The 24060-nt window shown below is 35.4% G+C and overlaps 1 protein-coding gene across 5 annotated transcripts in view; it reads right to left on the bottom strand.

The window, feature by feature from the left end:
- The window catches only part of MEMO1 (mediator of cell motility 1), a 128670-nt gene that overhangs the window by 11272 nt on the left and 93338 nt on the right, over positions 1-24060 (bottom strand). For 4 of the 5 annotated variants that reach the window (XM_065890954.1, XM_065890955.1, XM_065890956.1 and 1 more), the window contains 2 exons: positions 8680-8822; positions 473-549 (listed from right to left, as the gene is read on the bottom strand). In XM_065890954.1, coding sequence (XP_065747026.1) covers positions 473-549; positions 8680-8822 — 220 coding nt within the window. The remainder of the gene's footprint in view (positions 1-472; positions 550-8679; positions 8823-24060) is intronic. The other variant, XM_065890958.1, reaches the window with a different exon arrangement.

Genomic DNA, 24060 nt, shown 5'->3' with positions numbered 1-24060 from the left:
TAGATTCAACTCCTGGACTAGTTAAGAATACAATAATGCTTTAAAATTCTAATTTAAAACAAATTAAAATTCCATTTAAGAAAAACCCAAATGGCCAAAAAATATAACTAAATAATAAAATAAACTTAGAATTTGCTATGGTTGTTTCTGCTTAACAGTAAGTAATGGAATTAGTATCCCATTGTCCCTAAAACTAAGACATTCCCCAAATAGTATCTAAAAATCTGTATCTAATTATTCAAGGTGTAATTAATCAAATAAAATTAAGATGAAGGAAATTTCTACTAATAGAACAGGGATTATTTTTATAATCAATATCACATGACTACAAAATATATATTACACATTTAGTTAAAGATAGGGAAAGAATTATTAGCCCATTGTATATTTTAACATATTAAGTCTTGAATCACTAATCTGAAATTAAAGAAAAAATCTTAGAGCAGTAAAACCCCACACCTGAAGGACTTACCATTTTATCTAGATGTTCAATGGATCTATAAATCTCCCCCTGGGATTCATCATAGTAACTGTAACGGAACCTTTGACCTTGAAACAAATATCATGTACAAAATAAAATAGGGAAAAATTAGAAGCTAAAAAGAAAGCAAGCGCTTACCAAATAATTTCAGTTCTCATGGAAGGCAAAGCACAGCTTAAGCCTCTGAGAGAATCATTCCCAAGAGCCCTTGTACATAAAAATAAAAGGCATATTTGGGAAGGTAATAAAGAAATGATATATCACCAGTGTTTCATGATGTTAAAAACTATTTCAAACTGTAAAACCTTAAAGTCACGAGCAATACAAAAGACTATGGAAACAAACAGTTTAAAAGTTAGAAGCATTGTTAAACATATTATATCGGTCTATAATGGAAAGTAAACGCCAAGAATATGATTCAAGAAAATTTGGCTTAAGGAAACTATCTCAATTTAACAAATCAATGAAAGCTTAGCTTTTGTTGTACAAATGCAAAGATTTAATCTCTACTACAGAAAAGAAAGAAAAAAAGTAGGTCAGAGATATATGTGGCTTGTATAATTTTTATGACCTAGATTTTAAAAATTTATCTCATTTTTGCAAAATTTTCTACTTGGAAAAGGATCAATACAAGTGCCTTTAAGTAGGATACACAGAAGTATAAATATAACAAATAGTCCTACTCTGACAATAAAATCTCAACAAAGGTACAAGCACAGGACATTCAATGTTTAGCTATTCTCCAAAGAACAGAGAGGGTAAAATGGAAGAAGTTTAAAAAGAAGGTAGAAAACAAAAGGCTCAGGAAATAAAATTTGCTTCCTACTATAGTCAAAGAAAAGCCAAAAGTTAAACATATTCATAATTAATTACATATTATTATTCAACTGATTATGTTGTATTTCGGATATATCTAAACCTATTTTTCAGCAATGCCTTTATTTCCAAGAACTCATTACTTTTGTATTCTTTATTTTTAAAGATTCACCAAAATGCAATTTTGAAGGTATCAGAGTACACTAATCATACACACACATACTATGCATCTTGTGCTTCAATTTTACAGCGAAGTTCACATATCCAATTATTATCCTCCCATCTGAGGAGGTGGGTTTCTTTGGCTGGATAATTATGATTTTTAAGTTTTCTGTTTATCTCACTAAAAAAATCACCTTATAAATAATGAGACATGTAAAATTATAACACCCTTTTGACGTCCTTTTTTAGAGAAACTACACATCACAGTTCTTAACATTTCATTAACTTGTTGATGCTAATCATCTCTGATGGTCACCTTTCTACAATATACCATATTTCCTTAACTTTCACATATTAACTTTTCACGTACATTAACATGCACAGCTACTCAATGTGGCAGTTCTTATTTCCCTGCACCCCCTGCCCAGCGCCACTATTAAATAAATATTTCATCTTAAAATTCATGATATCCTATAATCAAGCAATAGGGTTCTGAGACAATTACCTGCATTCTGAATATAACAACCTTTTCTGGTAAACACTGGAGATTACTGCATGTTGCTATAACTATCAGATTCATTACAGTCCTTGCACTAAAAAAATTCTTAAACAGTGACAATTCTATCACTGAGTACCCCTATATTAAATAATTCATCAGACATTTCTTACAAAATTTAGAGTTAAGTATAGCTTTGTTTTTCTTTAAAGAATATATGTACTTCCTCCTAGCTAACAACAGGAACTATATAATTCACCCTATTTTTCCTATTCGCCAGCTGGCTGCCAGAAGATTCAAAGCCAAATATAATGTCTGTCATAATAACTTAGTGATTCAATTCATTGGTACTAAATTTCTACTTCTGTTTCAAAGTTCTTTTGATGAAGCTGCCCCAAATCTTCTGTGAAATGAATAAACAATTAAAAGAATAATCTTAGACAAGAAAATTCTAACTCATTGTCACTGTAATAAGAGTAATATCCTTGGATGAAATCAAGATGAATATTCTTTGAACCCGAGCTGCTTCAGGTTTATAATAACACATTCTCTTTTTCTTGCTTCTGGTGCTAACTGTCAGTTTTAGTTGTCAATAGTCCCTGTGACTGGGACATAACTGTCTTATCTCAAGACTGCTACTCTCAGGTGCAAAGAAAAATGCATGTACTTTGTGACATTTACTATTCGAAAGTCCTTTCTATTTATTTCCAAGTTCAGAGCCGCTGTTTCAAACGCTGAAGTTGGTCAAACCTGCCTTAATCATAAGTCAGAAGTGTAACTATATTTTAAAACTCGGTATTGTTCATATGGACCATTTTCAATGTAACTTTCACTTAAAAACGACTTCTGAAGTAAGAGAGAAGTACATAGAATGTTTAAAGTAAGTTAAAATACTAAATCAACATGTGATTTAATAAGAATGAAAATATACACAGAAAATCAATGAGCAAATGTTTAATATTTTGCTATCTACTTTTTGCTACTCTTTAGTAGCCACCTCCCATTTAGTAGCTGAAGAACTGAGTAGAAATATTTGATAAGTGTTAAAGGATTTATCAGTTAAGAAGCTAAATTTACACTACTAAGCTACTACACTGAAAAAAGTATCCTACTTATGATAGCTCAAATTGTCTTACGATCATTGTTTTTAATTATACAAACATCTCAAAATTACTTTTCAAAATTACTACATTCTGGTCAATATACTTAAAGAAAGCATCTAACTTGAAGTAAACAGTTGCCATCATCCTAGCCTAAATGTATATACGTACATATGTATGAATATATGTGTGTGTGCACATGAGTACACACACACAAGTTCAGTTAAATACTACTTGGAATTTGAGTTCAAAAGATTTTTTTGTTTCTAATTATTAAAAAATAAAGTTTGTCAAAATTTTATTTAACAAGAAATAAAAAAAAGACAATCCTAGTGCAATACACTGATCATAAATGCAATTTTAAGTATTTATTGTTCATTTAAAATATATTATGATTTCATGTACCTCATGAGTTTTGTTTTACAATATTTCTAACATTCAGTTAAGTTTATGCATCTAAACTGAACAAATATAGTTGCCTATGTGCCTGGAGAACTGGACTTGTGAACTTTTATGTAAGTATGAATAAAGCATATCACATAGTAAGAGAAAATTACTTACCTGAAACTTATCCTTTCAGAAGGTACACTGGGAAAATGGATTCTTTGAGCCCCTGTTTCAACTCCAAGTATGAGCTTTCTAGCTTTAAGAGCCATTGACACTGCCCCTAGGGGCAGCACAAGCTTTGGAACTCCCCTAGTGAGTATGTCAGTAGTTTCTTCAGGTGCCTTCCCTCAGTTCTTTTCAAATTCAAAAGATGAGAGGAAAAATAACCCAAGAAAAAAATCCTGTAAAGCAGAAACCTTACTCTTTGAGGGAAGGAGGGTAGCTCATTTGTGAATCCATTCCAGAGCACGCTTTCTGAGAAAAAGAAATACAGGTAAGTAATTTTCCCATCTCCAAAGGTGACTGGTGATTAATGAGTGGATTCACAGAGTGTGGAGAATAAGCTCCAGGGATGTCTGTTTAACACACAACAATCAACTAATGAGGACAAACATAACAATGAATGGTACAAGAACCAACACTACTTTTGAATTACCTCAAAACAAAAAGTAAAAAAAATATTAAATACCTCAACATTAAGCTATACACTAGATTGCAGAAATAAACATGAGCTTGGAAAGTTGTTCAATAAAGCCCCCAAAAGATCAGTCAGTAAGACAGACTACCAGACTTATGTCCAGTAAAAACTGTACTGTTATACATTTACTTAATCACTTTATGTTTATATGTTAAAACGTTTTCAAATACTTGAGTTAAACCTCACAACAACCTGTGAGATAGACTATTAAACCACAGTACACTACGGACCTAAACTGGGGACACTCATAATTGACGTCACTACCAAAGAAAAAATGTACTTCACAAAGAAAATATTATCTAAGTATCTCAAATAAGGTAATCATTTTTATAAGCAAAAAACTATAGTCCTTTCATTCTGAAGTCTTAGTTATAATGTAAAATTATTGGCTTTATCTCAAACTTGTAAAAGATTAAAACCCTAAATATGTGAAATCAGTATGTACCAGTATTTGAGAAGACAAATGTGAAAGCCTGAATAAGATATATTTCAGGAATTAGCTAACTTACACTCAAACCAATTTAAATATTTAGAAAATAGTAATACCCTCAGACCCAAGAGACTAACAACAGAAAGGAAGAAGAGTATGCATGAATAATCACGTGTTAATATATATTAAACTAGAATTCTGAATAAAGATACAAATTTCATAAACATTGACGGAGAATGCCAATTTTAATAAGTGGCACATATTTATAAAAAAGAAATTACGTAAACCTAGACAAATATAAGTTTATAGATAAAAATCCAAAACTGCTGAAGTGACTGTAGTGTAAACTCTATTCATGTTTTAACAAAATAATATAATTTATCATTAACATCTACCAAATAAATTTATTGAAACTGATTTGAACTTAAAACTACCATTTAAAAAGAAAATTAAATAGAAGCATGAACCCACTTTTAAAGAATCAATTTCTGTTAGGTCCAGTTTCATTCAGAAGCTTCTTAGAAGTTAACTGAAAGTTATATTAATGAAAGTTGTCAGTAATCTAAATTTGGAAGTATAAAGGTCAGGGTGATCAGGAAAACACAAATATTAACAGTATATATGGAAAAGAGCAAAAATGAAACTCAGGAAAATAGAATAAAAATTCTACTAACTAGAAAAACTAAAATAGGCCCAGACAAAATCCTCTTACATGGAGCCATCCTCTAGGATGTGGAACTTGGTAAGTACACAAAGTATGGGGACAACATTACTTCACCATGGTAAAAGTCAAATACTAGCAGCAAATGTATGCCACTCTTCCTGGTAGTAGTAGGAAAGGTGAAAAGAGGTGGGATCATTAAAACATTACCAGGGAAACATCATCCTATTGGACTCCCTAATGATCAAATAAAACGCAGGAATTGAAACGCAGGGGGTTGGCGGGGTGATTCAAGTGAGGGGATAGAAAGACAGGGCACAATAGAATCTAGGTTCCCAACTCTCCCTTTGCTTCTCTCACCCAAAAAGAAAAATTGAGAGTATTTTAATCTTTCTATTTTTTCTCTAATATCTCTTTCAAGTCTAAATAAGAACTAAATGGTATCTGAAAGATGAACATCTTTAAAGTAAAATACCCTTAAAAAAATAGTCATTCTTATAATGGACATTGGCTAACAAATAAGGTTGACAAAGGCAAAATCCTTCCAGTTACACACATATAGGTCTCCTAACTGTCTCTATCATCAAGTTTCTCATTTTATTTTCCACAGAAGCTGGACATTATATTATATAAAGAGAAATGACCACTAGAGATGAAAGACGTCGTCACTACCAGTACTCTATTGTTCAACAAAAACAAAAAAATTCCACTGTATATATGTGAGTAATTGATCAACTGTACCATAATCAATTAAGTGATTTTTCTTCAAAAACCAGCTATTCAGAAATGTGGAGTGTGTTAAGAGCTTAACTCAATGAAACTTCTAAGATCTCTGAGTACTTGAGGAAATGAATCCTTCCTGTGAAATGACTTAGAATTCAGTGTCATCATTATTTAGTATGGTAAGATCAATCTGCACAGCATCTTTAAAACAAGAAGAAACTACTAAGTATTATTGTCATGAGAAAAAGCTAGACTTTTGAGATGGAAATATACCCCTCATTAATTTAGGAAAGATGACCAATGCCACTAAAGCATGAATTTGAAAAATATGAAACAATTTCTAAGTAACCACAGTTTAACCCATAACTAGCCAATGATTCATATTATTTCAACAGGCACATAAAATAGAAAATGAAGCTTATTTTACAAGAATGACAGTTACTATTACTATTGTAGAAAGAAGTCTACCAATTTTGGAATAGTGTCCATGTAACTCTTTCCACTCACTCCCAAACCTCCATCACATTTCCTAACAAGAATTAGCACAGTGCTTTCCATAAATACGAAGTAAGCACTTAATGAGTATTGTTAGTGATAGTGATACTGATAAACACTTGAAAAAGTTCCATTACTTAATCACCAAATGTAAATATAAATATGTTTTAGTCTCTAGATGATTCCCATAGCTAACATTTATCAACCTCTGGAAATTTTGAGTTCTTTTTTGTAATTATCACCAAAAAATTCTATCTTGCAATTTAAATTCCAAAATTTTCAAGAAATCAGGAGATCAAATGGCCTAAATAATTTTCTGAGGACCTAGATAGAATATAAGACAAAATTCATCTTTCTCTCTCAACATTCTACTTAAATATAGTAGTGGCTTAGGATTTGCTTTATAATCATCAATGAGGTAAAAAGGATGAGTCCACATAAAAGAGCAATATTAAAACATCTACTCATGTTTTATGTGGATTTATGCTGTGGTTGTACGTGCTGCCAAACTTGAGGGAGGGCCCTGAAGAACACTATCAGGGGAGTAAATTATTCAAATCATAAAAGTGATTTTAAATGATTCATAAGAGCCTTAATTAAAAGTGAAGAGGGAGGGAACACATGCTTCAGGAACTTTTAATTTCTAAAACATGCTTTATTATCAACACAAATTCATAACACTAAGTAAAATAGCCTTTTTTTTCAATGATACTCTCTAGTTTTATTACTAAACTAAGTTCCCAAGAACTCTTTCAAGCATCTACCTACTCAGATCTAAGTAATATACTTATATCCATAAAAAATAACTTCTGCCAAAGGTAGCAAACCAACTAGCAAATAGAATTCATTATTAAAGAACCCTGAGAGCCTCTTAATGAGTTTGACAAGGTAGCAGAGCTACATGCATACCCTAATCCAGGGCTTCCAACCTGAGCACTATCAACATTTGGGGCAGGATAATGCTTTGATGTGGGGGGCTGCCCTGTGCATTGCAGGATGTTTATTTAACAGCTTTCCTGGACTCTACTCCTTAGATGCCAATAGCATCCCCATCTCCTTCCCCACCCCAGCTGTGATGACCAAAAATGTCTCTAGGCATTTCCAAATGTCTCCTGGGGGGACAGTCAGCCCCAGCTGAGAAATCAGTGCCTTAAACAGAGATACTTATCTAGACCATTAGGGAGGATGGTTCTCTTGAACCGAAATCTCAAGGCCATGCATAGTGCAGCATGAGGTAAGAGAAGAAGAAACCAGCCTATCCAGGCCTGATAAATGTTGAATAAACTCCAGCAATCAATGATAAGACATGTAAAAGCCAGGGCTCCCTATATCTCATTAAGGATGTTTTTCTGGCCATTCTTTATCTGAAAATTTATGGTGTTGTGCCTTATGTCTTTACTATAATCAAAGAAATAACTAAAGAATGAACAGAGAATGGCATCCTTAAACCATTAATATAAATGAGTCAAAGAGATGTCCTAAAAGGAATAGGATTCAGAAATATTCTACAACAGTAATGGATAAATGAGAACAAATTGTATCCAAAGAATTCAAAACACAAAATTTACTAAACAAGGCATCCATATATGTCTCACTTCCTTTATGATCTATTCACTGTGAAGCTTCCTTATTCTGTTAATTCACAATAACAAAAATCTCTTAGGAGTCCTTACCCTTATGAACCATTACCAATTTAGACCACAGTGCTAATAGCTAACATGTAACAACCTTTGGAGGGTAGTTCTAAACTGGTAACTATGGGCAAAAATTAAGCACCAAAGGAAAACAAAGAAAGAAGAAAAGACTAATTACAAAAAAGGAAATGTGGAAAAGGACTTGCATAGCACACGGTGCTCTTCTACGGTCTAAAGAACATTTGTTTTATCTACCAAAAATTTAATTTCAGAGAATCTATCACACAACTCTACCTGGAAATGGGGTTAAAAAATCTTAACTCCCACTAACCTAAGTGTCTAAGCAAGGATGCCCTCACAGTGTGAATCCAATTATACCAGTCGCCTTTGGAAATGTATCCATAATCCCCTGTTACAATCTCATCCTTTTTAAATGACCAAAAGACTTCTTTTATTCACCTTTAAACACTGTTGCTAAAAGTAAAACTTTCCACGGAAAGTGATAAAAAGAACTGAAAATCAGAGCTTAGAATGAAAAGATACCTTTAACCACAAGTACATAATATCTACCATGAAATGTTAAAATCTAGAACTTACCCCAATGGCAGAAATCAGAAGAAACCACAAAGAGATTACTAGGATCCGCTAGATATTTACTGAAGAGTTTTCCGAATTCCTGTTCTTTTGACTCACTCAGAGCTCCAACCAATACAGGAATAATGGTAAACTCATCCTTATGGCTTAAAGAAAACAGAAAAAAAAAAAAAAAAGTCATTTAAGAAATATAAGAATAAAAATAGTTTTCCAATGTGTTGGCACTAAAAAGTGGAACATTTATTAATAGTGGAATGGATAATATACATAATATTGCTGAATTCTTAAAATCTATAAATTAATGTTTAAAGAAAGCCATTTAAAAATATGAGGTACAGAATACTAAAAATATCTATTTAAATTACAGAAATGTACAATACTTCTTTAGGTAAACAAAGCTATTTTACTACTAATAATATCTTCGAATATAAAAAGAAGCCCATCAAACCATCACCAAGTCAAGTCTTCTCAATTACCCATAAAAACTACAGTCATCTCTGCCCAATGCTTCTGTAATTTTAAAAGAGTATTAAATTCTTCCTCACTTATTTTAATTCTATCCGATTATAAATACCACCATTTCTGGCACTTGTTCTATAAACCTGCCAAGTGAGACCTACAAAACTTATCTTGGCTCCCGTAAGATTCACCAAATGCACCTTACTCCTATACTAATAAACAGATACAGGACAGTCTGAAGATACAACTCAAATTTCACTGGCATCTAGGGTGGACATAGAATTCAAGGAAATAGATATTAATTTCTAGCAACAAGAAAAAGACACCACGCCCATCCACAATGTTAATGGCATATCCACAAGTCCCTTTTTCACTCTATAGACTGAAAGATTTATGGAAAAGGAACAGAGCAGATTAATTAAGAATAACTGTGACGGGCTACAGAAACAGACCTTTTAAATTTTTCATTGTAGTGAAATTTTGTTTACATATATTCAATATTATTTATATTCTAAAGGATCCCAGATTTGGAATTTTAGAAGCATGAATCATGTTTGTCTGACTTGTTCTAAACAGGACTTTTTAAAAAATCATTGTAATAAATGCTTTTTAATATAATCCGGCACTTAATTGATGTTGGACAAACAGAATTCATAAAAGGGTCTGTAAAAATACTAGGTTTAAGTATTACCAAAATAAATGTTAGCTCAGCTTCATAAAGCTAAATTCAGGGCACCCAAGCGCCTCCCCCAAAAAGGCCCCCTTACCCTTGTCAATTGCGAAATAAACAGATCATACAGATCTCCAATCCCTCTGCAATGCAGGGGCTTCTTGGGCAGAATCTGCATCTATGGAGTAAGAAAAAAAGAGGAAGCTGGCAGAGGAAGCTGCCATGGGATATCTCTTTCTCTGATTCTTACCACTTTGCTTAACAACTGCATGAACGAATAGGGGCTCTTCAGTAAGTTAAGAGTGATTATCATATGAAAGAAAAGAATTTGAGCGCTAGTAAAAATTCAAGAAGATTGTTATGAATTGTTCAAACTTCAAGTACTACCTACATAAATAAATACACTAAGATCATTAAAGAGTCTGCAAGTAATTATGACACAGTAGGGAAGCAGTTATATAGAGTATAAAAAACAAGAAGTCAGAAGAAATGGACTCAAGTACTATCTCTATCATATACAAATAAATGTTGAGAGCATAGGTAAGTTACCAACCTAAAAATTTATATTATTTGTAAAATGATCATAATTACAATACCCTTCTCATAAAACTGTTATGAAGTAAGGAATACTACAAGAAAAGTACTTTGTCAACAATAGTTGCTTCACTCTGAGCAAACACGTCTCCTCTCCCTAACAGCCACCAAACTATTCAATTAACCTGTCTGAACTATCTACACAGAGGTAAAAGTCTAATACTACTTAGAAATCTAAGCTCTGAATCAAGATTCATCCATCCACCTCTTTGTTATTTCTCTTTTTAAAAAATTGCTTGTTGTTCTCTATCCCCACAAAGCATGACTTAGAGAAAAGAGCATTTGGCTTTGAAATGTAATATTCCTAGATTTTAGAATCCAAGTTGTGAAGTTGGACTTCCCTAGTGAAGGAGTATAAAATCTCGCCCTCAAATAACAATTATAAAAACTGGATAAAGCTGTCAAAAAAACCAACCATTTGTGCTCTGGAAATCAACCAAGGGCGAATAACACAGTGAGAAGAGTTTATTCATGAAAAATAAACTGATTTCTTGGGAAGAACAGTGGAAGTCTGGCATCTTACCAGGAACTGACTCTATCTCCCTTCCCTGCTCCACCAACATTATGAAAGCAAGGTGAGATTGCCTGTGAAAACCAGCAGCTTCACCGCTGAAGGAAGCTGGCTTTGATTTGGAGTAGAGAGCAGAATACCCACACCCAGCAGGAAACAGAAAATCCTGCAGCTTTTGTTGCCTGAAATTACCATATCATTTGGGGCAAGCCACAAACCTGAGGACTACCTAGAAATCTAACAGGGAGGTCTGGGAAAGGAGAGACCCATATAGGGACTGAATAAATGCATATATTCTGAAGAGATGCCCTGATGGTGACCTGGCTGAACAGGAGGCAGCACATGTGTGCAGGGGAGGTCCATAAGGCCCTAAGCTCTCACCAAATGCCAGGTAATTGGGAGGATGAGAGCAAGCACAAGGGTAAGTGGAGACCTGAGAGACACCAAGCTCTTACACATCCCTGGCTGACTGGAAACCTCCACACATGCACAGGGAGACCAGAGAAGATCCAACAGAAAGCAAAGGAGGCAAACTTGAAAATTTCATATGTGCTCCCCAAAACATACACAATCCAGCAGCAGAGGGTGAAAGGTATACAGGCTCAACATGTTTAAGCACAACCTCCAAACAAACAGTAGCTAAGCACTAAGCAGTGCAGATACAGGGGTGAACTCTAGAAAGCCAGGGTAAAAAATATAAATAAGAATTTTTTAAAAGCTAAGGAGATACATCAGTAGCCAAATACTGTGAGAGAGACAAATTCCACACAGAGTCCACGAAAGTTACTTTTAAAAAAATTAACGGGGGCTTCCCTGGTGGCGCAGTGGTTGAGAGTCCACCTGCCAATGCAGGGGACACGGGTTCGTGCCCCGGTCCGGGAAGATCCCACATGCCGCGGAGCGGCTGGGCCCGTGAGCCATGGCCGCTGAGCCTGTGCGTCCGGAGCCTGTGCTCTGCAACGGGAGAGGCCACAACAGTGAGAGGCCCTCGTACCGCAAAAAAAAAAAAAAAAAAAAAAGGTACAAATGAACTTATTTACAAAACAGAAACAGACTCACAGACTTAGAGAACAAACTTATGATTACCAGGGGGGAAGGGTAGAGGGGAGGGATAGTTAGGCAGTTTGGAACTGACACTATGTGGGGCCTTTAGGGACTTTCCACCCCCTCACTTGTTCCCGTAAACCAATTCTTCTCCCTATCGTGCGCCACTCCTTCTCCCTATGGAAACCAATTCTTCTCCCTATCGTGCGCCACTCCTTCTCCCTATCGAAACCAATTCTTGGAGTTTTTCAGTTGACGGGGACTTTCCAGACAGCGGGTAATTTTCCAGTTGCCCGTAATAGGTATACGCCCTAACCGCCACAATGAACAAACAACTATAACGGCCAGAAGATGGGACAAAAGTTCCTAAGCCAATGAATTCAAAAGTCACCACATTTACCCAATCATTGTGAGAATATACCCGCCCTATGAGTAAATAAACCTATAAAAAGTATGTGATTCCGCTTTTAGGGGTTCCCCATCGGCCTCCTGCGTGAGGTTCAGGGAACCCCGGTGCATCGGCTCCTAATAAACCTCTTGCGTGTTGCAGCGGCTCTCGACTCTCGGCGGTTCTTGGGCGAGTTGGAATCCCTCGTAGACCGTTTGGGTCTAACAACTACACACTGCTATATTTAAAATGGATAACCAACAAGGACCTACTGTATAGCACAGGGAACTCTGCTCAATATTATGTAACAACCTAAATGGGAAAAGTATTTGAAAAAGAATAGATACATGTATATGTATAACTGAATCACTCTGCTGTACACCTGAAACTATCACAACATTGTTAATTGACTATAATATAAAATAAAAAGTTAAAAAAAAAAGAATAAAGTTGCTATAATATACTATTGGACTGGCTAAAAGGTTCGTTCCGGTTTTTCTGTAAGATCTTATGGACAAACAAACTTTTTGGCCAACCCAGAATGTAAAAAGTCCAGTTTCAAGAAAAAAATTGTGAGCCAAAGAAAAAGGAACCTGTGACCCACTCTTGGGCGTAGGGTGGGGGTGGGAGCGGAAGTAGAAGCTGTATCCAAATGGGACCAGTTATTAGATTTAGCAGACAAAGATTTTAAAAGTTATTAAAAATATGTTCAAAGAAATAAAGGAAACTATGCTTAATATATACAATATCAAACATACGAGGATGCACACAATGGGAATCCCAGAAAAGTTACAGTAAAAGTATTAGAAAAAAATAATGGCTGAAAACTTTCCAAATTTCATGAAAAACATTAATCTTCAGATAAAAAAAAACTAAACAACCCAAAGTAGGTAAGTATAAAGAGATTCCCAACCTAGGTACACCATAATGAAACTGATGAAAATCAAAGACAAAGAGAAAATCTTGAAAGCAGCAAAAAGAAAATGACTCATTACTTTCAGGATAGACTTTTCAACAAATGGTACTGGGATAATTGAATATCCATAGGAAAAAAGTGAACTCAGACCTTTACCTCATACCATACACAAACTGGTTAATAGCCACAACTATAATCTAAAACCGTAACACATCTAGAACTGGGTTCAGCAAACATCTTTTGAAATGGGCCATACTGTAGGTTTTCTGGGCCATACAATATCTGTAGAAACTACTCAACTGTCACTGTAAAGAGAAAGCAGCCATAGTCATTAGGTAAATGAATGGGTGTGACTATGTTCCGATAAAACATTACAATAACAAGCTGTGGGCCAGATATGGTCTGCAGAACACATTCAAGAAGAGAAAATCTATGTGGCCCTGGATTCAAAAGCAGAATCCATACAAGAAAAAAAAAAAGATAAAAATTCATCAAGAATGTTTGCTCTTCAACAGACACCATTAAGAAAACAGACAAGCCATACAATGGGAGGAAATCTTTGCATATCATATATATGAATAAAAAAACCTGTGTCCAGAATATATAAAATCTTGTAACTCAGTAAAAAGATAAATTATCAAATTAAAACTAGGGCAAAATATATGAATAGGCATTTGACAAAAGAAGATACACAAACGACTAATAATCATATGAAAACTTGCTCAACTTCGTAAGTCACTGGAGAGATGCAAATTAACACCACAGTGAGGTTACACTACACATCTATCAGAATGGTTGTAATAAAAAGACTGACAATAACAGGTACTGGCCAGAATGTGGAGAAACAGAACCCTCATGCATTGTTCCTGGAATATAAAACAGTGTCATCACTTTGAAAAACAGTTTGGCAGTTTCTAAAAGAGTTAAAACACAGACTTATCATATGACTCAGCAATTCCATTTCCAAGTAACTATTCAAGAGAAATGAAAACATATGTTCACATAAAGACTTGTACAAGAATGTTTATATCATTATTCCTAATAGCCAAAAATGAAAATGATCCAAATGTCCATTAACTGGTGAATGGTTAAACAAAATGTGGCATATTCATACAATGGAATAACTACTTGGCAATAAAAAGAATGAACCATGGGTACATACCGCAACATGGATGAATCTCAAAAACAGTATGCCAAGTGAAAAAGGACAGACACAAAAGACTATATTTTGTATGATTCCATTTATTTAAAATTTCCAAAAACTACAAATCTATAGAGAAAGAAAGAAGGTAAATGGTTGCCTAAGGTTGAGAATGGGAGCAAGAACTGCCCTCAAATGGACACAAGGTTTCTTTTTTGGGTGACAAAAATGTTGTTTTAAAACTAGATTGTGAGATGTCTGCACAAATCTATAAATTTATCAGAAATCAGTGAGCTATAATCTTATATGCATGAATTTTACAAGATATCACTCATATTTCAAACTTCAATAAAACTGTTAAAAAAAGAAGAAGAAGAAAGAAAGAAAATCCATCTTTGCCACTTGCAAACTGTGCTACTTGCACCAGGTTACTTAACCTACCCTAAGGCTCAACTGTCATCAGTAAAAACAGAGTTAATAAAATGTACCTTGCAAAACTCTTGTGAGCACTTTAGCAATGTAGATGAAAGTTTTATCCCTTTTTCTGTCCTATACTTTAAACTGTGCTGCAGAAAATTACTATATCCAAGATATCGTGTAACAAATGATAATTGAAATCCCAGAACCAATAGTGAAGCACTCTTTAAAAACAAACAATATGGGCATCCGTGGTGGTGCAGTGGTTAAGAATCTGCCTGCCAACTACTGAGCCCACGTGCCTCAACCACTGAAACCAACATGTCTTAACCACTGAAACCCACGCACCTAGAGCCTGTGCCCCGCAACAACAGAGAACTAGAGAAGGCTCGCGCACAGCAACGAAGACCCAATGCAGCCATAAATAAATAAAAATTTTAAAAAACCAAACAAACAATATTGGGACTTCCCTGGTGGTCCAGTGGCTAAGACTCTGCACTCCCAACGCAGGGTGCCTGGGTTCGATCGCTGGTCAGGCAACTAGATCCCACATGCCACAACTAAAAGGTCCCGCGTGCCGCAACTAAGATCCCACGTGCTGGAACAAAGATCCCACATGCCGCAACTAAGACCCAGCGCAGCCAAATAAATAAATAAACAAATATTTTTTAAAAAACAGTATCACCGTATCACCAATGCTCTTAATGGTACAGACCACAAAAAGTCTAAATTCTAATGTAAAAATTCTAATATAAAAATGTGAATTTGTAGCTAACATAGTTCTACAGTTAATGCTACAGTTAATAACACTATTGAATATTCGAAACTTGCTAAGAGTAGATCTTAAAAGTCCTCATCAGAAGGAAAAAATGTGAACTCTAATATGAATATTCTAAGTGATAAGAAAACAATTTAAATGACAGTGTTTTTACTTAATTAGTGATATATAAGTAACTGAAATCTTAAAATTGATGACATTTTAAACTAGATGAGATACTGTATACAAATAGTTATTTGCTTATTCTTTCTATGGCATTAATCTGAATATTTCTCCCCTGAACAACACTGATGAACATGAGAAATTTCTTTTCTATACAAGTTCCAACTTCCCAAAGATTTTAGAAGCAGTCCAGAGCTACTCAGGTGTGAATTTAAAAAAAAAATCATACGTACTTCCCTGGTGGCACAGTGGTTAAGACTCCGTGTTCCCAATACAGGGGGCCCGGGTTCGATCCTTGGTTGGGGAACTAGATCCCACATACATGCTGCAACTAAGAGTCTGCATGCCACAACTAAGGAGCTGGCAAGCCACAACTAAGGAGCCCGCCTGCCGCAACTAAGACCCAGTGCAACCAAATAAATAAATAACTAAGCCAGTCAGAAGAAAAAGTATTCTTATCCCTAAGGTGCTGAGGCTGTTGCCACAATAATATCACTATATAATTTACCCTCCTCTCCTCTTTTAGACAGAAAATATTCATAGGGAAAAAAGAGGACAAAACATATGTAAATATAAAAAAATCTTTACTCTGATAAAAATAAAATACATCCCAATCTTCTCAAATGTCTTATGCTACCTCTTGCTCATCCTTTTCATGGTCATACAAACTAAAATTATTCCATTACGACCAACAGAGAATTTGTACTTATTATTCCAGAGATTCTCCATGTTCTATCTATAATTCTAAAAAATGCTCTCTTCCGGATACAGGTAATACTCAAAAGGAAACTTCTATGTTCATGAAAAAGGGAAACTGGGGAAGGGAAAGAAAAGGGAAAAGGGAGAAGGTAAACTAGCTGTCAATGACAACTAAAATTACCATTAAGTCATTATAAATCTTTACTGTTGGATCAGGTAGGTGAATCTAATGAGATTATCAAAACTAATTTCAAAGGTTTTATCTTTCTGAATTTCCATTCCAGTAGGAATACTGATTAGAAAGGTTTTACAAGAGCAGGCATATTTCAGGTACCAGAGAATCGTACTAAACTCTGTTTTGGAAACTCAACCCTTTGAAGCAAGAGTCCCATGATAAATTGGCCCAAGTCTGCTGTCAGAATTATAGAGACATTCTAGTATTTTGAGAGAAACAAGTCAACATTTATTTCCATGCCCTATGCTCTCCTAAAATTACACCCGGGTTTACACCTAAAACTTAACAGCTTTACCATCTCTGATAATTGTACACTCTTAGGCCTTAAACTTATCTTAAAATTATCTTACTCTACCACATAGAAATATTTACCAAGTTTTGCTCATTCTAACCTTCAAATGTCTCCCATAATCTGCTCAGTCTGCTACCCTATCCACCACTACGTTAGTTCAAAGCCCCCGTGATTTCTAAACTATTTCTACCAACCTCTTCCAATTCTAATCCACCCTTCACAGTACCATCAGGCCATCAAAGAGTAATACTCTTATAGTCAAGTTCTAATCATCTCCCTCTTTTGCTGAGGTACTTTTACTAGCTCTAAACCAATCACGGAATGAAATACAAATATCTTAAAATGACATTCAATGCCCTTCATAATCCTGTCCCAACCTACTTTCCAACTTTCTAATCTTGGCCCTCTTACTCTACACCTCTACAAAGTTACCTATTCAAATGTGTCTAGTCCCACGTTGGTATCATATATGTGTGAAAAGTCAGATAAGGTATAAGATAACAGGAAGTGGCAGGACCAATATCCAACTAAAAACATTCATATCTGTGAAAAAACTTTTTCTAACTATGCAGGCCAAAAAACATCTACAGACAGACCTCAGTTACTAGCTCAGTCTTCTGTAACTCCTGCAAGCTAAGTTGAATAATTTTCTGTTCTTAAAATAAGCCCTGGGCTTTCTTACTCCTATACTTTGTATTTACAGTACTCCCTTTCCCTCAAAAAATTCTGCCCCATTCTGTGAAAATTATAGCCATCCTCAAAGTCCACTCAAATATCACCTTCTCACAAAGCCTTCTGCGCTCCCCTAACTCAGTTATCACCTACACCCCCCCTTTTCTGTTCCTATAAACTCTTCAATCGTACTTATTACATTTTGAATTATATTACATTTATTTATATAGTTATCTCTCCTACTAGACTATATGCTGAGGAAACACAAAATATTTACTTATTTTGTATCACCTGTCATTCCTTACACAATTAGGCAACTCTACTAATACCGGAAAAATTCAGATTAACCAAAATTTTAAAATTTTGAGAGTAAATGTCACCTTAAAAACAAAAACCAGGGCTTCCCTGGTGGCGCAGTGGTTGAGAGTCCGCCTGCTGATGCAGGGGACACGGGTTCGTGCCCTGGTCCGGGAAGATCCCACATGCCGCAGGGTGGCTGGGCCCATGAGCCATGGCCACTGAGCATACGCGTGTCTGGAGCCTGTGCTCCACAACGGGAGAGGCCACAACAGTGAGAGGCCCGAGTACCGCAAAAAAAAAATTAAACCTTTACATCAATAACTAGTAAAACTGAAGGCAGGGGAATTACGATTATGGGCCAAAATGAGTTTTGTTTACTAGCCTACTTAATTACTCCCCATGAATAAAATACATTATTCTTAATCTGTGATTAACAGCAACATTGGAAAAGGAGTCTCTTGTGTATTCCTGAGAAGGTGACAAATGTAAAGGAAATCCTTTTTCCAACCCAAAATAACAAGTTTTAAATAATAAAATCAGGAACTTCCCTGGTGGTCCAGTGGTTAAGAATCTGCCTTCCAATGCAGGGGAAGCGGGTTTGATCCCTGGTTGGGGAACTAAGATCCTACATGCTGCAGGGCAACTAAACCTGAGGGCCGCACTACTGAGCCCATGTGCTCTGGAGCCTGTGCGCCACATCTAGAGAAGAACCCGCACGCCACTACTAAGACCCAATACAGCCAAATAAATAAATATTTTAATATAAATAAAATAAAGTCAGAGCTATAAACTGCCAAAAAGTCCTTCTGAGACAAGGAAAATGATATAGGTCATAAACTCATATCAACATAAAAGAAAGGAAGCACATTAGAGAGGGATAAAAGAATGTAAAATAACATCTTTCGTTTATTTTATTTTTCTTATTCTTAGTTGATCCAACAGATAACAATTGTTCAAAATAATTATAGCAATAATGTGTTTGGTAATTATAGCTTATGAATGATAACAATGTTATAAGGGACAGGAAGGAGAAATCTGTTATAAGATACTTGCACTACATGAATCAGTACAGTGTTACTTGAAAGTACAATTGCATCAGTTGCAAATGTATGTTGCAAACTTTAAAGCAACCACTAAACAAAGTAAAAAGAAGTATAATCAATATACAAAGAGAGGAAAGAAAATGAATTCATATTAAATGCTCAATTAAAACCTGAGCAAGAAGAAAAAGAGGGGAAGTCAAAAAAGAAATAAAGAACAAGGGCAATGGACAGAAAATGGTAACAAATATAACAGATATTAATCCAAGTATATCAATAATCTCTTAATAGGTAAATGGATACACTGTGATACACCCATAAAATGGACTATTATTCAACATAAAGAAAAATAAGCTACCAAGCCATAAAAAGACATGAAGGAATCTTGAAAATATATTACTAAGTTAAAGAAGCCAACCTGAAAAGGCCACATACTGCATGATTCCAACTACATGATATTCTAGAAACTATATGACTATGAAGACAGTAAGAAGATCAGCAGTTACCAGGGGTTGGATGGAGGTAGAGAGGGGAGAGAAGACGAATAGGTAAAGCACAGGGGATTTTTAGGGCAGTAAAACTATTTTACAGGGTACTATAATGGTAGATACATGACATGAGGCACTTCGCAAAACCCATAAACTATATAACACAAAGAGTGAACCCTAATTAAACTATGAACTTCAGTTAATAATCATGTATCAATATTGGTTCATCAATTATCACAAATGTATTATACTAGTATAAGATGTTACAAATAGAAAAAATGTTCAGTTAATAGTAATTAATACCATACAAGGGATCTGACATTCTCACTCAGGGAACTCAAAAATATAATTAATACAAATAAACACAAGAATCAGGTTTAACAATCTGGATTAAACTATACAAAATCAAGATTTTCTAGATATATATAATGGTATAAGTACTAAGTTACCAAATCCTAACCATGGTGAATTTCTAAGATTGGCTAGAACCTGAAACATAAGATGAAACAGATTTAAATACATGGTACTGTGCTTTCAAGTTGCCCATGTTCCAAAATATTAGTAACAAAAAGCATTATATGGCTAACAAGATAATAATGATATTTTTACAGTGAACATGAACTTTTTTTTTTTTTTTTTTTTGTGGTACGCAGGCCTCCCACTGCCGTGGCCTCTCCCGCTGCGGAGCACAGGCTCTGGACGTGCAGGCCCAGCGTCCATGACTCACCGGCCCAGCCGCTCCACGGCATGTGGGACCCTCCCGGACCGGGGCACGAATCCACGTCCCCTGCATCTGCAGGTGGACTCTCAACCACTGCGCCACCAGGGAAGCCCCAACATGAACATTTTTATAGGGCCATATTTCTCAAACACTTTGAAAGTTACTAAAGAACTCTATTTACTTTGCACATTTTTCTGAACAAAAAAGAAAAGCACTGAAATTAGGGCAAAGGAATTGTTCTATATCCTGACAGTGGTGAATATTTACAACTCTGCATTTATCAATATTCACAGACTTCTATGCCATAAAGAACACATTTTACAGTATGTAAATTACCCCAGAAATCAATTAAAAATTTAAACTGTAAATAGAGTAAATGGGAATGATATAGAGAAAGGAATAAAAGGGGCAAAAGATAACTGAACAGAGTAAAATGCAAAGAAAAAGAAGAGGTGGGATCATGTTGTTAATTTTAAGAGGGAACAGTTTTTTTCAAGACAGATGATCTCTACATATCCGAACTTAACTCTCTCAAATGTAATTATATGCAATATTAAAAACTATGAATTTCTGGACTTCCCTGGTGGCGCAGTGGTTGAGAGTCCGCCTGCCGATGCAGGGGACATGGGTTCGTGCTCCAGTCTGGGAAGATCTCACATGCCGCAGAGCGGCTGGGCCCGTGAGCCATGGCCGCTGAGCCTGCGCGTCCGGAGCCTGTGCTCCGCAACGGGAGAGGCCACGACAGTGAGAGGCCCGCGTACCGCAAAAAAACAAACAAACAAACAAAAAAAACTATGAATTTCAATCGTAAAGATAATATATGGAAAAAAAGGATCAGAATAAAATACTTAAGATATCATCTCCTATTTACATGTTTTAATTTTCACAAAAACGTGTATGTATAAATCTTATACATATATTGTATATACACAAACATATGCATACATATACGTTAGCACATCTATAATAATTTTTACTGTCAGTAAACACTGGTTGAGGAGAAGCAAAGCGGCTTTCACTGCTCATTTTGTACTTCTTGATGTTGTTTACACTTTTAAACCATGTACATCCATTTTTTAAATGTCAACAGAATTAACTGAACAAGGGGATTATGGGTCACTTTATGTTTTCTCCTCTATAACCTCTAATAAATATCATTTTTAAATCTGTTTAAAATAAGAAAATTATAAATAATAGATATTTAATTGTTAAACCTGTTTTTATAGTAGTGAAAAATGAGGGAAAAGTTTTAAAATTAAATGATCAATTGAAGTATTACAGAGACATATACTAGAAAGTCCTATGTATATCCAATAAAAAGGAGTTTAAAAAATGACATAGAAATAGGTTCATGATATGAAAAGCAGTTAATAAAAAAAAACTGATCTCATTTTTGGAAAAAATATTTAATAAAAGTATTAAAAATAGATTGTTATTAATTTATTCAACAATTAATTATTGAGATCCTTTTGTGTACCAGGTACTGAGATGGGTACAGAAGACACAGGGTAGACTAGCTGCCCTGGAGTAGGGAATACGTTAGGGAAGTACCAGAGAAGGGAGATAAAGAGCTATTTAACTGCAGTGCTACTGTGGTAGGTTGTCTACAAATATAATCACCAAAATTCCTCCCACTTCTGAATGCTCATGCCACCCCTCCCATTAGGTATAGAGCCAATTTCTCCTTCCCTTTGAACCTAGCCTTCCAACTTACTTTGCCAAGTAGAATGCAACGTAAGTGATACTGTGCCAGTTCCAAGCCTAAATATTAAGAGGCCTATAAGTTTCTACTTGTTTTCTTGTTACCCTGAACTGCCATGTACTTCAGGATAGTCCAGCAGTAAAGGGAAACCATGTGTAAGAGACAGGCCCTGAATCAAGAGTAACAACAAGTGGAGATAGCACCAAGATGAGAACTAAGGTGCCCAGCAGACAACCTGCATCATAGCCCCAAACAGAAAGTGAGAGCACCTTGGAACATCTAGCCTAAGTCAACCTGTCTCAACTGGCAGCAGATAAAACAGAGATGCCTGGTTGCCACTCATCCCTGACCAAATTTCTAGCCCAAAGAATCATAAGCAAAAAAAGAAAAAGGTACTTTTTAAGGTGATATGCCATGCTGCAATAGATAACTGAGACCAAAACATAGTACCTGGAAAGTTTATTACTGTAAGAGAAACCTAAAAAATGTAATATTGGCTTTGTGGACACAGAGATAGGTGGAAGTTGAAAGGGCAACAAGGAGCCTGGAAACTGGATGAGCAGTAAGGACACTGCTATAGGAGGCTAGAAATAGGGTTATCCATATTATTTACTGGGAGAACAATTAGCATAACATAACTTAGAAGATTAAAAATACACTTAAAGATTAAAAATAGCTAAGAAGATTTCCAGACAAAATATTCAAAGTGTCAATGGCTTCTTTACAGCCAAGTATGAGTAGGTACAAGAAGAAAAACATGAGCTAAAGAATTATAAGCAGAATTTAAAAGAAATATTTCCAACCAGGAGTTGCTTGGTTGGAAAATAACTTTCTCATCACTAGCCTCTACAGATAGCAGAAAACTGTCAAAGAAACAGCATAAGGACAAAGATCAAATCCACAATGCTACCAAGAACATGGGCTCAGAGGCATCAAATCAAAATGCATCTGTAAAATGTATTAGGACCTCAGGAAGACTTAAGACAGTGCTTGTATACTCTCTCAGGCAGGTAAAAGGGCTTCTAAGAAACTCCAGGCCCCTAACTTGAGATCCAAAGTAGAAAGAAGCCTGTCTCAGAAAGAACTGTGGATGTGACTTTTGTCTAATGGAATGCACTTATAATCTGATGTACAGAAAACCCACAAAGTGTTTAATGGAGTTCAATCAGTTTGTACTAAAAAACAAAACAAAACACTGTTCCAAATAAAAAAAGGTCTTTAGGCTCTTAAACTGTCACATACATGAAGCAGACTAAAACTGCTACTTAGATGCAAACAAGGCCCATTTCTTATGGAAAAGTAAAAATGACTCAGAGAGGAGAGCCAAAAGCCGAAAGGATCCAGTCAAGAGCTAAGAATAATACAGGTCTTCCTCAACTTAAATGGGGTTAAGTCTCAATAAACCCACTGTAAGTCGAAAATACATTTAACACACCTAACCTACTAAACATCATAGCTTAGCCTAGCCTACATTAAATGTGCTTAGAACATTTACATTAGTCTACAGTTGGGCAAATCATCTAACACGAAGCCTTTTTCATAATAAAGTGTTGAATCTCTCATGTAATTTATTGAATACTGTACTGAAAATGAAAAACAGAATGGTTGTCTTGGTACAGAGGATTTTAAGTGTACCGGTTGTTCACCCTTGTGATCATGAGGCTGCCTGGGTGCTGCGACTCACCGCCACTGCCCAGAAACATGAGAGAGTAAGCACACACATGGCTAGACTGGGAAAAGATCAAAATTCAAAATTCGAAGTACAGTTTCTACTTAATATGTATCACTTTCACAACATCAAAAAGCCAAAAAATCTTAAGTGGAATCATCATAAGTCAGGAACCATCTGTAATGAATTATGAAGCCACCACCAGAAGACAGAACCAAGCCATAATCAAGGATATTTTCTATTTCCTGGTTAGAGTTCGGAATTGCTTTGGACCAGCGACTACTACATGCTTCCCATTCTTTCACTCTGCAACGGAAGTAACTATTGTGCTTTACTGTCCTTGTCTCAAAACTGTATACTGAGTGTATTGGGAGGGTGAGGGGGAGACTTGCCTTCTTAGTGCACAGGTATCCAAATCAAAAAGAGCTACACCCAAGGAGCCTCATCCATATCCCAACCTAATGCATATCATAAAATAATGGATTT

The sequence above is a fragment of the Phocoena phocoena genome, chromosome 14, assembly GCF_963924675.1.
Source record: "Phocoena phocoena chromosome 14, mPhoPho1.1, whole genome shotgun sequence".
In the NCBI taxonomy this organism is placed as follows: domain Eukaryota; kingdom Metazoa; phylum Chordata; class Mammalia; order Artiodactyla; family Phocoenidae; genus Phocoena; species Phocoena phocoena.
This window is presented reverse-complemented; position numbering and strand designations above follow the sequence as displayed.